At 46.0% G+C, this 16,076-nt stretch overlaps 2 protein-coding genes across 2 annotated transcripts in view; one reads left to right on the forward strand and one right to left on the reverse strand.

The window, feature by feature from the left end:
- The window catches only part of T265_03574 (hypothetical protein), a gene marked incomplete at both ends in the record, with an annotated part of 11,484 nt that extends 8,432 nt beyond the window's left edge, over positions 1-3,052 (forward strand). Inside the window, one exon of the mRNA XM_009168093.1 lies at positions 2,916-3,052. Within this exon, the coding sequence (XP_009166357.1) occupies positions 2,916-3,052 (137 nt within the window). The remainder of the gene's footprint in view (positions 1-2,915) is intronic.
- T265_03575 (hypothetical protein) overlaps positions 1-13,903 on the reverse strand; it is a gene marked incomplete at both ends in the record, with an annotated part of 25,180 nt that extends 11,277 nt beyond the window's left edge. Inside the window, 8 exons of the mRNA XM_009168094.1 lie at positions 2,139-2,515; positions 2,891-3,194; positions 3,891-3,973; positions 4,543-4,771; positions 5,914-6,395; positions 7,114-7,346; positions 8,600-9,026; positions 13,186-13,903. Of these exons, the coding sequence (XP_009166358.1) occupies positions 2,139-2,515; positions 2,891-3,194; positions 3,891-3,973; positions 4,543-4,771; positions 5,914-6,395; positions 7,114-7,346; positions 8,600-9,026; positions 13,186-13,867 (2,817 nt within the window). The remainder of the gene's footprint in view (positions 1-2,138; positions 2,516-2,890; positions 3,195-3,890; positions 3,974-4,542; positions 4,772-5,913; positions 6,396-7,113; positions 7,347-8,599; positions 9,027-13,185) is intronic.
- Between the last annotated feature and the right edge of the window lie 2,173 nt (positions 13,904-16,076).

Below are 16,076 nucleotides of genomic sequence, written 5' to 3' on the forward strand. Positions count from 1 at the left end.
AATAGGGTTCAATTCCACCAGTCCAAAAAAGGGCGGTCCATTTGAATTGTTAACCGGGAAGGCAGTCATTCAAGATTGGAGGCAATTTTAAATATATATGAAGTTGCAACATCGAGCAATGAATGAGTTGGTGGACTCGAGTTGGATACGGGAACCAGTGAACAACTACCTCGGCAAACATCCTTTGTGCAGGCCAAACTTTCAGAAACAGTTAAATATATATGAAGTTGCAACATCGAGGACGCAATGAGTTGGTGGACTCGAGTTGGATACGGGAACCAGTGAACAACTACCTCGGCAAACATCCTTTGTGCAGGCCAAACTTTAAATCAGAAACAGCCTGGCCATCACAGCGAGGGAACCACGAGCCTACAACGCTATCAGGTATGGATGGCGTGGATCAGTAGCCTATTATTTCTCCTTTTGGGATAACTGGGTGAAATATAACCATGCATCTGTTTGGTACCGTTCTTTAGGGGCAAAGGACAGACAAGTGACTGAAGGACCCACAGGCCGGAGTCAAATGAATTGATCATAACTGGACTCGCTTAAAAACCTGCGTACCACCAGATGTCAATTCGTGGTGGGACGCGATTGGAGCATCTTACGCCCGAAGTTATACCTAAAGGCAGCTCCGCTCAAGCAGTAGATGTCAGACACAACAGTTGTATCGCTTGAACCTCGAAGACGTGTTCTTACCGGTTTCAATACAATTCAACCCAGCAGTCAGACGTTGGGTGGAAAATTGTGCATCTGGTGGCCGAGAAGTACTAGGAATATAGAAGGTTAGGGAAATCAAAGAAACGACGAGTGCCGGGAATTCATTAAACTTATTCTAGTTAGTCCGCACGATGCACCATCAAGTCAGTTTGATCAAATGATCCTCAACAAAGGAAGCATCTCAATTAATGGACAGAGAAATCTGAACCAAGATTCTCGCCTTCTCTTACTCCCAAAAGGCACGAACTCCGTTCAGCTTCGTTAATTTATTACTGCATATCTTCTTTCAACTGTCGTCAAAACGCTGGTACGGATGATACATTATTCAGCGATGGGAGTAAAATCCTCAGACAGCTTTTATCTGAAAAAAAAACCGTCTAGACGACTAGAGTGAGTCAACTGTCATGCTTATTTCCAAAGAAAGGGGCCGGAGTAAGTGCGGCACTCAAAAGGGGACAAGAGTGGTGCCTGTTGTAACCAAGCTTAGAGTAATTTATTGTTTGCCGTATTATGACATCAATAAGACCCAGTGATTAGGGCGCAGATTCACCGACCGGATGGTCAGTGGTTCGAACTCAAACCCGATATCTCGACTGATTCTGTTTATGCTTGCGCAATTTTACAGTACCTATGCTCTCGTGCTTCCGTTGGGTAGTATGGCAGCTAGGCACCGAAAAGGCATTACAGCTGAACGATGTATTGACTTAAAGGTGGCAAGCGGGAGTTTAGCCTGGTGGCGGTTGGGTGATCATATCTTCACACTCCGTCAGGTGCCGGACCAACGGCACGTGCATCAGCAACCAAATACCCTGGTAATCCAAGATTTTCAAGGTGCACTTGGCACTCTTTACCGGTTGATTTTATCTAAGACCCTTGCTAAACAGGACATTAGGTATGTGAGTTCACTGTATTCTCAGACCTGCGGACGTGAGAGTATATTGGGAGCTCTTCGAAAGTTTCCCTGCAGAATGAGATATCAGAAACCAAATCAACTGGTATGCGATTCTGTGATTCAAGTGATAATGAGGTAAATTCCGGAAGGCCTTTAGAGCCCTGAGGTTAAAGTGATTGCCGACGGAAACCCTGACCTGAAATATGAATGCGATGTCGTTCTCCTCTTCGAATCAACTGATTCAAGTGACTTCGTGCTTTCGCACATAGTGTAAGGTCATGCCGCTGAACGCACCAATTTCCATCTAAGGAAAGACTCTGGGGTTATGGGGCTTTCTGAGTGTTTTTGAGTGATTTGGGAGTTGCATTAAATACAATGGCGACGCGGTAGATTAGGTCGGGCCGTACAGAGAAACGCCGTCGTCAGCCCAGTGCATTTACAACGAACTACTGAAAATTTAAACAGTAAGCACAAAAAATCACTAAAACATGTCGAGCCACGGGTGCAGCGATTAGAGCAACCGTACCTGGTGACAAGCTTGTTGATCTTTTCTTCGGCCACATGAACAGACTATATCAACACGATGTTGACAAGGTGGCAGTTTTGCAGCTGTGCGGCCGGAGAAAGCATGTGTCCCCCTTTTGACCGCTAGTGCTGCCTGCAAACAGGTCTGACCTTTGGCTTCGTGACAGGGCAATTTGCAAGGGTGCCCACAATCCGGCCTAAGTTTTTTGCACGGTTGTGAACACGGGTAAGCTTGTTCGGAGGCACAGGGCTCAATACAATCACCAACGTGGCATGGCCTCTGGCAAGTGTGAGAACAGCGAGGCAGCCGCTTTCCACACGCGCGACCACAACTGAGCACAGGCTGGAAGCAAGGCATACTGAATTGGACTCCATGACCTTTAATAGTGGTGAGAAAAAAGAGAATGGGTATGCCAGATGAACAATAAACTGGCGGAAATAGCCATTAGCAACGTAAGTTGAGAGGCTAAATTTTAAGGTATACAACGAACAGAAACACTGGTTACACATAAGTGGTGAAACACAATATTGAGTCGAAATAAGACTCTCTTCAGTGATTTATTATAAATCTACCGCTAGGAATTTCCCGTAGGCACATTCCTAATGAGACCCGAGTATGTTCGTTTCGTGGGTTGTATAAACCAGCTTGTTGGAAACCGCTGGATAGACTATAATCAGCCCTCCTATCCCCAAAAACGCCAAAGAGCTTAGGACTTTCCGAATAAAATTCAGACAGCTGGCTCCACCACTTACCGCCTGGACATTCTTTAGTAAGCAGAACAGTGCAAGGGGGACAGATGGGATCATTGTGACAAGTGTGTCGAACGGGATGATCACAGTCGTGGACGCGATTGCACGGCTGAACACATTCTGGTCCGATTGAACCGCAAGGCTGAGGTGGCGGTAGAACAGTGAGACCGCAGCGACAGTAGAGTTCCGTATAGATAACACCACGCCAGCAAGTAGCGCAAGGCCCGGGGTGACACGGCTCCTCGCAGTTGTGCCTCTGACAAGTCAGACGTCGACCACAAATCTCCGAACAAGAGTGAGCAGTTAGCTGGAGGGTGGTTAAACAAAAAATGATGGTACTCAGATAAAAAATAACAGATTCGCAATCAGTGAACTGACAAAGATCATCCGAAGTCACCAAAACGTAAATTGCGAAAATCCCGCTCCTGAACTAACCAGTTCTTCAAACATTCGCCAAGGACGATTGTCACAATATTATTGTCAACAGTTTGATAATCCTTTAGAGGCCGACGAATCTTAGGAGCATACGATCCGCTTGAATTTTAGAAGATAAATTGTCACCTTAAAGGAGGAACATTTGTTTCAAACAAAACTCCCTAATCTGGGTGGTGACACAGGTTCTCGCGATAAATTTGATTTTCCAGTCGCCCAGCAAGTACGCGTCAAACGTGGTTCGAGTTGCTGTAGCATATAGTTGCTGAAAGCTCAACTCGAGACGGCCGACATTGCTTGATCAGTCATGATACAGCGGGAAAATATCGAAAAGAGGATCGTAAAACAGAGTTCAACGGGTACCTAATCGTTTGAATGAAATCTGACAACACTAGACGGGAGACATACACCACACCGAAACCGCAGGAACAACATGAGTAAATACCCTAAAATATTGAGGGATAAATAGTCGACACATGGAGCAGTTTAGCCCGAAGTACAAGAAAGCACTCCCAACGTTGTTCGGTTATTCGGTCGACCGTAGTTAGTCAGTCACAAGAGATGAACTTACGTCGCAACATTTATTTTTGCATTTGTGACGACCGCAGACCTTTTTTCGCTTGCAAATTCGTTCGCAAAGCATTTGCAGCAAGCCTAAGTGAAAAGCGAATAAAAGTAAAACAAAATGTGGTATGAGAAACTAAGTATGTGGTGAGTCATCCCTCGAACATACACAAAAGGGTATCACCCAATCCAGTGGCACTGAAGGTAAATGTTGGAATTTGTTTCAAAAACAAAAAGGTTAATTCTACTGCGTTGGGAACACTTGCGGAGTATAGTCATCCCAGTCATGACGCCGGGATATTGGTGGGGTCCAACAGAAACCTCAATAACTGACCGGTGTATCGTAACACCAAATGAATGTCGCTCATAATTAGGCCGGCATCTAAGCATCCGGAGTCTAGACATGTAGTTGCACGCACCGCCTTCATCCGAGTTGCCGAAAAAAGCGCGACAGAACACTAGTCACGAGGTTTTGTCGACAGTAAGGGGAATGATCCAAGCGACCAGGTACTCAATCACCGAAAAGCAATTAGGAACGCCCTTCGCTGTTATTAAATAGGGACATACAGAAAGCATACAAAAAGGCATACATTTAGGATTCCAAGCTCGAAGGAGATACTAGGTGTTAGAAGAACGAGCAGTAAGAGGGTTGGACTTACCTTCAGTCCTAGCTAGTTCCTCGAACCGCGCGCAAGTTAGTTCCTTTGAGGTGCGACCACAACGACACTTTGCAGTGGTTGAGAGTTCGCACGGTGGACAAGGTCCTGAATGACAAGTCAGGGGACACGGATGCCCACACATCGAGTGCGGCCGGGCGCATACATTGGGACATAGAGGCACAGGATCAACACACGAAGTCCTATCTCCAGAAACATCTCCTGACAAAACCTGGGAGGAAGAATGAGAACGACATGCATTACTGTTTTCATCACGCCGCGAAAGTAAGTATATTTGGAAAGTAGGTGGGTGGTGTGTGCGTTAACAAGTCGAGGGGGTGATTATTCACCACTGAACGACCCACCGTGAACGCTGCCAATCGGAACAGAGTTCTAATTCCCCACTACACCGGCTTGCTGCTCAAGGAGCACTATTCAGTGTTTATGCCATACTGCGTCAAACGTGATTTCACGTTCAATGTGGAATTCTAAAAACACCTTTTAACAAGACTCAGTACTGAGAACAGCTATCTACCTAAGAGGCTACCGATGGAAACAGGTAGTTGGGTTGCACTCCAAGTTATAGCTGACACCGGACGTGATTGTTGACTTGCAAAGGCGGCGATCCACCTTGGAAGATATCCTTATTGCTGTACATTGCTGTACGAGCATCCTCTAAATCCAAATAGTTCGTCTCCTTCGTCGTCTCGTCGTGCCGACTATTGATGATAAGTCTGACTGCCCGGTCCGTTCAATCACTTGAGCTCCACCCAAGTGCAGACAATATGCACAAGAATGCGCGCGTCCTCGGTTGAAGAATCCAATATCTTCTATGTCGCATCACGTGATTATTCAACGAAAAATACGGATGTATGATAAAGTTGTTAACCTCTAGATGGACTTCCTGAAAGGAACGACGCTGAAGAACAAAAAATCCCCTCTTTTATTACCGTTTGTTCTCGTAGAAAAAATGAAATTAAATGCACGTGGTTTGCAACGGGGAGCAAGTGATAACAATAGGTCCTCAGGAGAGATCGTTGCCAAAAAGAAGATCCGGCCCTTATTGACAGTAGGTCATGGCGGACCAACAAGGAGAGCCGCTTTTTCCCACGGAGGATCACTGTACATCACCGAAAGTATCTAATCTAATGTGGACATGTAAATCACACCCTAATACTACTACTACTATTACTACTACTACACGGTGTTTGAATGAGGTGCACCATACGCTGTGCCGCATAGTCACCCGATCCGTTTGTAAATTGAAAAAGAAAAATCATAAAATGCCGCGAGATGTCAGGGTACACAGTTAGCAACCGCCGTACAATAGCCCGTTGTAAACATGACACGTAAAATCCTCAAAACAGAGCTTACCAGTTTGGAGAGAGCCACTCGGCCACAAGGGCAAGTGAAACAACGCGAAGGTTCCAGTGAACAGGGCTTACAGTCTCCCGAATGACAAGGATCTGCACAAGTGTGATTCCCACAGCTCAGTTGTTTTTCGCACGTTCGCGAACATGAAAATGAAGAACCCAGTTTGACGACAGGTGGAATGAGTAGCGGAACTAATGGTTTCTGTGTGTCTACACTTTTCGATCCATCCTGACTCTGTGGGACATTCGTCACCGGAGTGGAAAGTGCCACAGCATGCAGGGCTTCAGAGAGAAAGCTGGCTTGGTCACGTGAGCTGTCCATGTCCACCTCTGAGCGTTCCGCAGCGATTTTAGTCAGATCCATGGACTGGAACTCTACATATGCTGTCTGTATCAAATCTTGTATGCTAGGCGTGAAATCAATTTTCTTTGCATCTTCACTTCCGCAAATAATCGTCTTTTCCTCTCGTCCACAAAAGCAGGCTGAAATTCCAGGGATGAAAAAAAGCATAAGGGAGGGGGTCTCATCTACACGATTCGAAGATAGCGGTCATGTGGAACTACGTGACTTCTACCATGACAACACAGAGAGCTATGCATTTCGCACAAGGAAACAGCGTGCAGTTCAGGTGACCTCTAGGTAGATTCTATTGATCCACTCAATACCGTAGCTTCAGTATGATTAAAGGGTACCAGTGTTATTGAAGGAATACGTATGAACATCATTGTTGGGCAGCTACATATAGCTAATGCTGCTGAAGACTACATCCAGCCACACTTTTTCTGTTGGTCGTGACAACAGTGCATAACCATAATACTAGTAACAGTTCGTGTACGTCTTACTTCAAGGTAATTAGCGTAACGTCTGTGAACCGAATCTAAGAGAATCATGCAATATGAAGCGAACGCAGTTTACCCAGAGCATAAAACTGACCCAAGGTTTCGTGTGACATGATTTTGCCCTACAAATATGGTGTGATGGCCACACGAACTGGTTGCTACTGAGTGAACACGTATATGTTGCTGTGTGACAGAGGCAGGGTAGTTGGATGGCCTACTGGACAACTCTACACACAATCTGCTGGAGTCCGGAATTTCAGAGTGAAAGACAATGTACAGCGACCCACGGAAGAGGTAGTTGAAAAAACTTCAAAATTATACTCGTAAGATACATATAAAAGCAAGTCTGATGAAAACCAACCGATTTCTAGCTGCCAGGGGCAAGGCGGGCACTGGTCGGTGTGACAACCATATAGACATGTGTGTATGCCACAGGCACAAGAGCAGCCTGTTTCACTGAGACTTTGGCTGCACAGTTGTCCACATGGTGCAGGAGGCGCATCCCCACATGCCATAGATTGTTGTATGCGACCGCAAGGACAGGTCATCGAGACCCGTGTAACGCAAGGTGGACAAGGACCAGGGTGACACAGCCTAAAGAGAGAGAAAAGAAATGAAGTTTGATCTTTTTAATATAGGGCGTAGTTAAATGTGAGTCAAAGGATACTACGAAATTTCACGTAGAATTTCGATCAATAAACCATTCCCAATAGGCTTAGCTGTAAGCCTCCCTAACAATATTTCACGTGAATACACCATTGGTCTCCTTTGTTGTCTCTAAGATTGACTGTCACTCTTAGAAATGTACTCACCGCTGACACAGGAAATTCTAATGGTAGAAATCCAGAGACTTCAACTGATACCGCGATGCACTGAGAAACACCATCACAAGAATTCCTCGCGCTTACATCAGAATGATCATTCAAAGATTCCCATCGGTATATTGGGTGAATACATACTAAGTCTCATGCTGCAGGTCTAAAAACTCATAAAGCGACAAATCAGATGAACAGTTAGAGGTTGGGATTGTTCGGTCGTCGGCGAAGCTCAGACCTAGATGAAGAAAAGTCTGGGTACCAACCATCCGAGCGAACGTGGAGAAATCTTGATCTCTATGCTGCCTGTGACATTTGAATTTGAAAAATGCGCCTCGTAAATGATCACCTTTCTCAAGCGATAATCATGTGTGATCAGTCGCGAAAAAGGGTACTCCGTCCATTCTAACCAAATGCACCGCAACTACACATGAAATCAATAGTTTCTGAAGGTAGGTTGCACCACGTGGCACTATTCATCATGTTCATTCAGATTGGGCTCCGAACTACACATGAAATCAATAGTTTCTGAAGATAGGTTGCACCACGTGGCACTCACTATTCATCATGTTCATTCAGGTTGAGCTCCATAGTTACCTTCGTCATGGACAATCACGTGCGTCCCACGTTCGATTGGATGTTGAAATCTTTGTTAACACTATGGATGTTCGCTTATAATCCGTGTACTCTGCTAGTTTGGATGAAAATAATCACCAACAAACTGGAAGCCTCACAGCCCAAATTCTCATCCGTTCACTATCAAAAACGCCACTCATATCATGTGATATCCATTCTGACGGTGTTCTCTGAAACGACTACTTTTCAAATACGATTTATGGCAGTGCAGGCAATGAGACAAACTATTGGTCCCAAAAAAGGACCCCCTATCTGATGCGAGTTGGTTGGCCTGGTTTCTTAGTCATGATAGGGAGGAACGCCCCATTCGTGTAAAATATACCTGCACTTACCTAAAAACAATAGCTACCTTATAGAAAGATTATCAAGTGTTGTGCTCCGGCCAATCAAACTTACTCCGTACAAGGGTGCGTACACATAGTTTGGCGCAAATATTTTGTACTCTCGTCCTTTGGCCCGGATGATGTCCGCAGCTTCCCGCACATCTCATCACAGCCATGTGGGATGCTTGTTCGAGCCGGGTGATACTCTGGATTACGGACTCTTCCACAGAAGCATATATATTCCAATGGTTGGTCCTTACCATCCTCATCGCACACCTGTTTGGTTTGGCAGGCCGGACAGCGCCAACAGGCTTGAGATGTCACATCGGACTGCTCGCCGGTGGCAGTAGCTTTGCACTTTTCAGCCCAAGATTTGATGCAAGATAAGTGATAGATGTGAAAACAGGTGGAACATGACCAGATGGGATCACGCTGTCGGACACGTGAGATACAGATCAGACACTGGTACTGTCCATGACGCAGCTGGTGGATCAACTTTTCTATGCGAAAAATCAAATGTAATAAAGTGGATACAAAAAGGATGTTATTACCCATTAGCGAAGTAAAGGAAGAGTCAAAGCACCAGAAAACCATACTTGAGTCCAAATAGGATAAGAATAAGTAAGGTAACGACAATCCCCAGAAGCATTTCGTCGAGGGCAGTACATACTACTCAAATGAACACATTCCGATGGATATTAACCCAGCAACACCGCAGCAATAAGTATTCGTCACGGTGAACTGAATAACTGGCTGTTGGCCGACAAGAAGAGTAACCAATCTCCCATTCATCAACCCGTGAAACAAAAAATATAAGAAGCAGGAAAGCTACCGCACTTCTAGCACCTTCAAAGAATTACTTCAACATCTGCCTGTTGGGCAGCGAGTTTAAACCCGAACTGTCCCTCTGTCTGCCTGTTGGGCAGCGAGTTTAAACCCAGTTTAAACCCGAACTGTCTGTTTCTTCCCTCTCCACTTATCCTTTTCACTGAACGCCAGCTGCGGAGACATCTTACAGCTCGATCCACAGAGCGTCCAGCACCTGGCGACGGGTGCAGATGCACACCAACTCAGCAGTCTACGTGGCTCAAGTATTTGTGACTGACAGCCACCTACCTTGAGCTAACCACTTCCAGAACCGTGGAGAGAAAACTCAACAAACGGTCAGCTCCTTTCTACCTGTCCATTATAATATTCACCCCTACTTGATTCCTCTGACAGCTAACCTCTTACATGGTTTTAGTCAATACTCAACGGCTGCTTAACCTCACCTTCTGCAGCCGGTCCTCAGCGATGTCAGGTGTCAGTAATTTTGGCTCCTTCCCCTGAGAATTCCGCGTCCTGAGTGATCAATAAATTTTGTTCGATAAAACTATTCAGGTGTCAATCCCTTAGCTAACTTTCGGAGTCAGTGAACCTTTATTCCCAGAAGGTTTCTACCAAACAGCTTGCTATCCCAGAAATCGAAAGAAACGCATACGCAAGCGCCGATAAGCCTAAGAGAAAGTGTGCTTATCGCAATACTACTCAACAGATCTTCACTAAAACAAGAAACTAGAATTTCTGTCCTCGGGCCTTCCTTACCTTCCTTGAACAGTGGAGAGGCACGAACTGATCGAGGCTTAGAGGATTAGAAAAGCTGTGGAGGTGGAAAGTGAACACAATGTTGGAATTGTACGCATAATGATTTAGCGGCAGGTGCCACAGGTTTTTGTGAACATCAGGTACACGAAATCATCGTTTATCACAATGACTGTTCGACACAGAAATAAGGAACAAGGCTTGGACCAATGTGAGGAAAATTTCGAACAATCGTTTCATCATCTCCGAGGTGCCTCAGTGGTTAGAGCGCGACTTTACTGACCGGAAGGTCCATGGTTCAAACCCGAACTATGCCTTGCGACTTCCTCTGTCAAGGTTTGGGTAATCTGGCAATACCATGGCCCTCGTGCTTCCTTCTGATGGCATTGCAGTTAGGCACCCAAAAACAGCTACACCTGAAAGAACCAAACGAACCCTCACGTTATCGACAGTATGAAATCGGCGCTCATCGCTGATGCCGTACAACCATGATTCATTTGCAAGCCTTATTGTTAAATAAAGAATAAAAGTGGACGGGAAGGAACTTAAGACTACTCTACCACAAGCATTGCGAGGTGACTACACCTCCAGACGCTCACTAAGGCAATCTGGATGGGGACTGAAAACAAGGACGCCATTGACGTTGATTAACAGTCATATCTTGCAGCCTCTCCAAACAGTTGCAGCGGGGATTACGCGGCCCCCTTCCCGGAAGAAGAGTTGCACCGATAGTACCAAATTTCCACATTCTCAGACAATGATTTTCGGGTATCTCAGTTCCACTGCTCGAACAGGTCAAGTCTCCCAGCCATACAACAAAATAGTCCGTATTGTAGCCTGATACACAAGTCCCTTGAGACTCAGGGATATACCGCTTTTATACCATAGGGGTCTCAAATTGGTAAACGCGACCCGAGCCTCGCAGATTCATACATCGATCTTATCTGTCACACTACAATCAGAACTAACACGAGTTCCAAAATACGTAAAACGCTCCACAACTTCCAATGCCTCCCCTAGATTGTAGGTGGCGTGTACAGTAACTGCATGTTCACGAGCATGACCTTACACTTTGTGGGAGCGAAGTACATACCAAAGGAAGGGATGACTTTGGTCAGTTCATCCAAAAACACCTGCGGATTCTCATCCACTTCAAAGACAAGTACTATGTTGTCTGAACATTCCAGATCGACAAAGTTCTCGTCACAGGCCATTTGAACACCGGGGTTTTGCAGGCTTTCCAGTTTTCGTCTCATTATCCCGTCGATCACGAAAGTAAATAGGAATGGAGAGGGTGAACCCCTCTGACAGACACGCCTTTGCGTACGGAACCTTTTGGAGAGCTCTCCGTATATTCATACATGCCCAGATAAATAAGGCTGCAGTGCATGCGGTTTCGTTCGGCAGACCAGAGGCGTTCTTTTTCAGCGCCATGGTTGGAGTAGGCTGGTGTCGATTAGTTCGGGTTGCGTGCGCAGTATAATTTAGCCGATCGAGTTGCGGTCCCCTGATTATGTTGTGCGCACGTTGAATGACCAGTTACCGAGAATAGCGCTCACGTGATCCTGCCTGTGTTTGTTTCAAGACGCTGCCCACCGATCGTAATGGCGTATCCGTCGCCAGATTCTGTCTGAGGTGAAGATACCCCATACTGTTTCGACTAGACTAGCACTAGTCGCCTTCACTTTCCACTCTACTCCTCTTTTCAACTGGGGACCCGCCCAACTAATGAAGAAAGTGTAGTCGCATGGATGTGAATCACCAATACACCGTTAATGTCGAGAATGATGGAACGGTTCAACGGGTACATACGTTGTCAGAAACCAAATTGTATGGCTGATTTTCGGGTACGCGCTCGAACTTCTTGTGAACAATTATTCAAGTAACGTGTCAGTTACGATGTTACGGTGACTCAACAGATTTGTCGACTGGCCTAATCGGTGTTGAGATGGATCTCTGCTGTAATGGATACTATGACAGATCGGGTGCACTGGGGCGGGATGGTTCAGTGGTAAAGAGCGCGAATTTCCTGACCGGAAGGTACGTGGTTCGAACCTGACCTCTGCTTCGCGGCTTCCCCTGTCTGGGCTTAAGCAACCTGGTAGTATCCCAGCCCTCATGCTTCTTTTGGGTGGCATGGCAGCTAGGCACCGAAAGGGTGTTACAGTTGAACTCTTTACCTTATCTAGTGGGGCTAGCAGGATCCTGCGCAATTTCATACTCCAATGAAGTGCTAGGCACTATCCCTGAACTATCATAGGACGAGCGAAAAGCGTTTCTGATAAACTCGGTCGAACAATCAACATGAAACAGAAGCATGAATGGCTTCAGGAGTTGCCAACCTTTGATACCCACCTCAAAGTTGCGTGAGTTGATGGTGAACAAAGTGATGATATATCAACTGATTCTCTTTTTAATGCTCCAATTTCTAGCCAAGTCCAACAAGAACTGGTGCAATCCACTGCCTCCCCTCCGACATATCTTACACGCCCTTCTGTCTCAATCCCAAACGCCTGAACATCCACTCGATCTCTCCTCATTTGGTTACTTTCACTAAGTTAAAGTCCGCAGGTATTGGGAAGAATCCCCTACCTTTTAATTGGAGATCAACTATGGAAAACTCTTTAGCCCTGTCTCCAGAGCTTTGCGCAATATACCAATGTTGAATATCCAAATGACCGCTTACCAACCGACCTACCAATTCTCTGTACGTTACCCATTCCATGAGTGCCTATTCGCAATGCTTTACAGTGTTCACTTTGGTTATTTAATTTTTAAAACTCTTACAGGGCCTTCTGACTACATAGTGGCGTCTTCGCCGTTCCTACAGCAATCCTCCTCTGAAGAAAAACCACTCCGCCTGAGCCCAGGAGGGATTCGCGTCTGTTGCAGCCCTGCGTGCGACTGATACAGTGAAACCCATCTTTCCTTGTAACGCACCTCGAAAGGGGTTATTGCATCTGAGCTACATTGGTGCCTTCAAAAGACAAACATCATAGGAATTGGGCTCAAACAATCGATGCTTGTTGGTGTGGCATGATACCACAAAACTCAAACGTAAAGACTCAGGAAACCAACCTCGTAAATTATAATCAACATCGTCCATAGTTCGGTAAGGAGTTATTATCATAGAAGATGAGATGCCAACTAGCGGACTACTTGCAGGTTCAGGAGTCTGGCATACAACATCGATCACTGGCTCCTCTTCAGAAGAGCTGTCTACACTGGTTGGCTGCAGTTCAGACGGTTTGTCCGAGGTGGCTGGTTCGGGTTCTGGTGGACTGTCCGGAATGTTTGGCTGGGTTTCCGATGAGCCCGACGGTCCCTGCACATTCGCTCCCCGTTTCTTCCGCCTTCGGCGAGCCGGTAGTACAGGTTTCGGTTCATATGTTTGATCGTTTGTCCTCCTCGAAGTGGAGCCACGTTGAGATTCCGACGGATGCTGAACTCGTCCCGTTCGAGGGTTCGCTCCGGGATCCAGACGCTGGTGATTATCGGGTTGGTAGTACGGATTTGGATACGGATAAGGCCGTCGTGGTCGATAACTCTGGGCGTAAAACCGTTCACCAGGGGACCCAGATTGTCTGCTAGCAGGGTGTACGTAACCGTATCCATTATAAGGAACCCCGACGTAGCCCGCGTAGAATGCCGGTGGATAACCATACCGTTCCGTGTAAAAACCAGCCAGATAGTGTGGCATCCGGTGTCCATAAGGATCAGGATTCGAAGGACGCCGGGTGCCTGAATAACTCGGCCTCATGCTATACGGGTTCACCGAGCTGTAGAAAGCAAGAGCACTAGAACCTCACAATCACGCGGATATAAGCACTAAATAATGTGAGACCATCTGGCTGCAAGGTAACAAACACAGACTAGTAGGTGTGTGCCTTTATTTTACTCCGAGATGCATACAGAGTTCTTTGCCGATTTAGAAAGATCCTAATCACTGTCCTCTCTAAATGGTTTTTCGAACAATTGAGAGGCTAAACGAGTGTTTATTAGTTGAACTGGTGAGAAAGACTACTGATTATTTGGCCATGGAAACAGTGATCAAAGCTTGTCAAGCATTCATTGATTACCCAAATGGAACGATTCGTAAGACGGTGCTGCAAGAATGGTGTCCGATTATTGTCACGGAAAACACTGATATTGCTAATGATAGTTGCAAACAAGTCACCCTCCGTTTCTAAAGAGAAAGAATTTTCAAAATACGTGGAGTTTCGCACAAGTCTGATTTGTTTTCAGACCTCATCGGCGGTTGTAACTAAACGGCTATCGTACCTGCGAGACCAAATATCCTAGGTTAGTGCCGGCAGTCACTATGTCCTCTCTAAATGGTTTTTCGAACAATTGAGAGGCTAAACGAGTGTTTATTAGTTGAACTGGTGAGAAAGACTACTGATTATTTGGCCATGGAAACAGTGATCAAAGCTTGTCAAGCATTCATTGATTACCCAAATGGAACGATTCGTAAGACGGTGCTGCAAGAATGGTGTCCGATTATTGTCACGGAAAACACTGATATTGCTAATGATAGTTGCAAACAAGTCACCCTCCGTTTCTAAAGAGAAAGAATTTTCAAAATACGTGGAGTTTCGCACAAGTCTGATTTGTTTTCAGACCTCATCGGCGGTTGTAACTAAACGGCTATCGTACCTGCGAGACCAAATATCCTAGGTTAGTGCCGGCAGTCACTAACAGAAAGAATCAAAATATCATCATCATCCATCACCATCGACAGCATGACGTCAGAGTTCAAAACCGATGCTTTGCTGCCGTAGAATCATGATTTATTTGAAAGCCGTATTGTGAAGAAAAGAATAAAGGTGGACGGGGAAGGGACCTACTGCTAGTCTACTACTACTACGATCATTCCGAGGTGCCCACACTTCCAAACACTCATTCAAGCAATCTGGATAGAAACTGACAACAAGATCGCCACTGACATCGGTTAGAAGCCATATCTTGCAGCGTCTCCAACCAGGCACAGTGAGGACCACGCGGTCCTCATCCTGGAAGGCGAGTAGCATCGACAGCACCCAAACGTTTCGTGATTTCTTTCATCCCCCTCTGCCAGGCCAAGGATTGGTCACCTCTCTGCTCCCGCGACTCTGAGTTGGGCATGGAAAACAGCACTCCCTTCGGCAAACAACGGCTAGGCACACGCAACACATGTCCCAACCAACGCAACTTCTGGTGCTGAACACATTCTTCAACGGAAGTATCCGTCGCACAACCGAAAACTCGCTTTCTAACTGCCTCGTTACGGATACGCCGACACCAACCCACACGAGTTGTGGTTCTTAGACAACGATTGTTGAACATCTGAAGATGTCTCAGGTCCGCTGCCCGAACAGGCTAAGTCTCACAGCCATACAACAAAACGGCCGGCACTGTAGCTTGATACACACGTCCCTTCAGATTCAGAGATAAATCATTCTGACGCCATAGGTGTCTCAAGTTAGCAACGCGACCCGAGCCTTGCAGATTCGCGCATTGACCTCATCCGTCATACTACAGTTGGAACTAATACAACTCCCAAGATACGTGAAACGCTGCACAACTTCTAGTACCTCTCCCTGGATTGTAAGTGGCATGTTCAGTAACTGCATGTCCACGAGCATGACCTTACACTGTGGGTGCAAAGTGCATACCAAAGTACAGGAGGACTTTGGTCAATTCATACAAGAATATCTACGACTTCTTTTCAGAAAAAAGAAGGATGTCGTCTGCAAATTCCAGACCGACAAGGTTTTCGTCACAGGCTATTCGAAAACCGGGGTTTTGCAGGCTTTCCAAATTTCGTCTAATGAGTTAATCGATCACAAAGTTAGAAAGGAATGGGGAGAGTGGGCATCCCTTACGGACACCATGAACATATACAGTTGTAAATCTCCGATGCCGTAGGTGGTTCCACGTTCATAGTTTAGGGTTCTACTTCACCTGTGAGCTCTAGATGAGTGTCAGCT

Source organism: Opisthorchis viverrini (genome assembly GCF_000715545.1).
Source record: "Opisthorchis viverrini unplaced genomic scaffold opera_v5_52, whole genome shotgun sequence".
In the NCBI taxonomy this organism is placed as follows: domain Eukaryota; kingdom Metazoa; phylum Platyhelminthes; class Trematoda; order Opisthorchiida; family Opisthorchiidae; genus Opisthorchis; species Opisthorchis viverrini.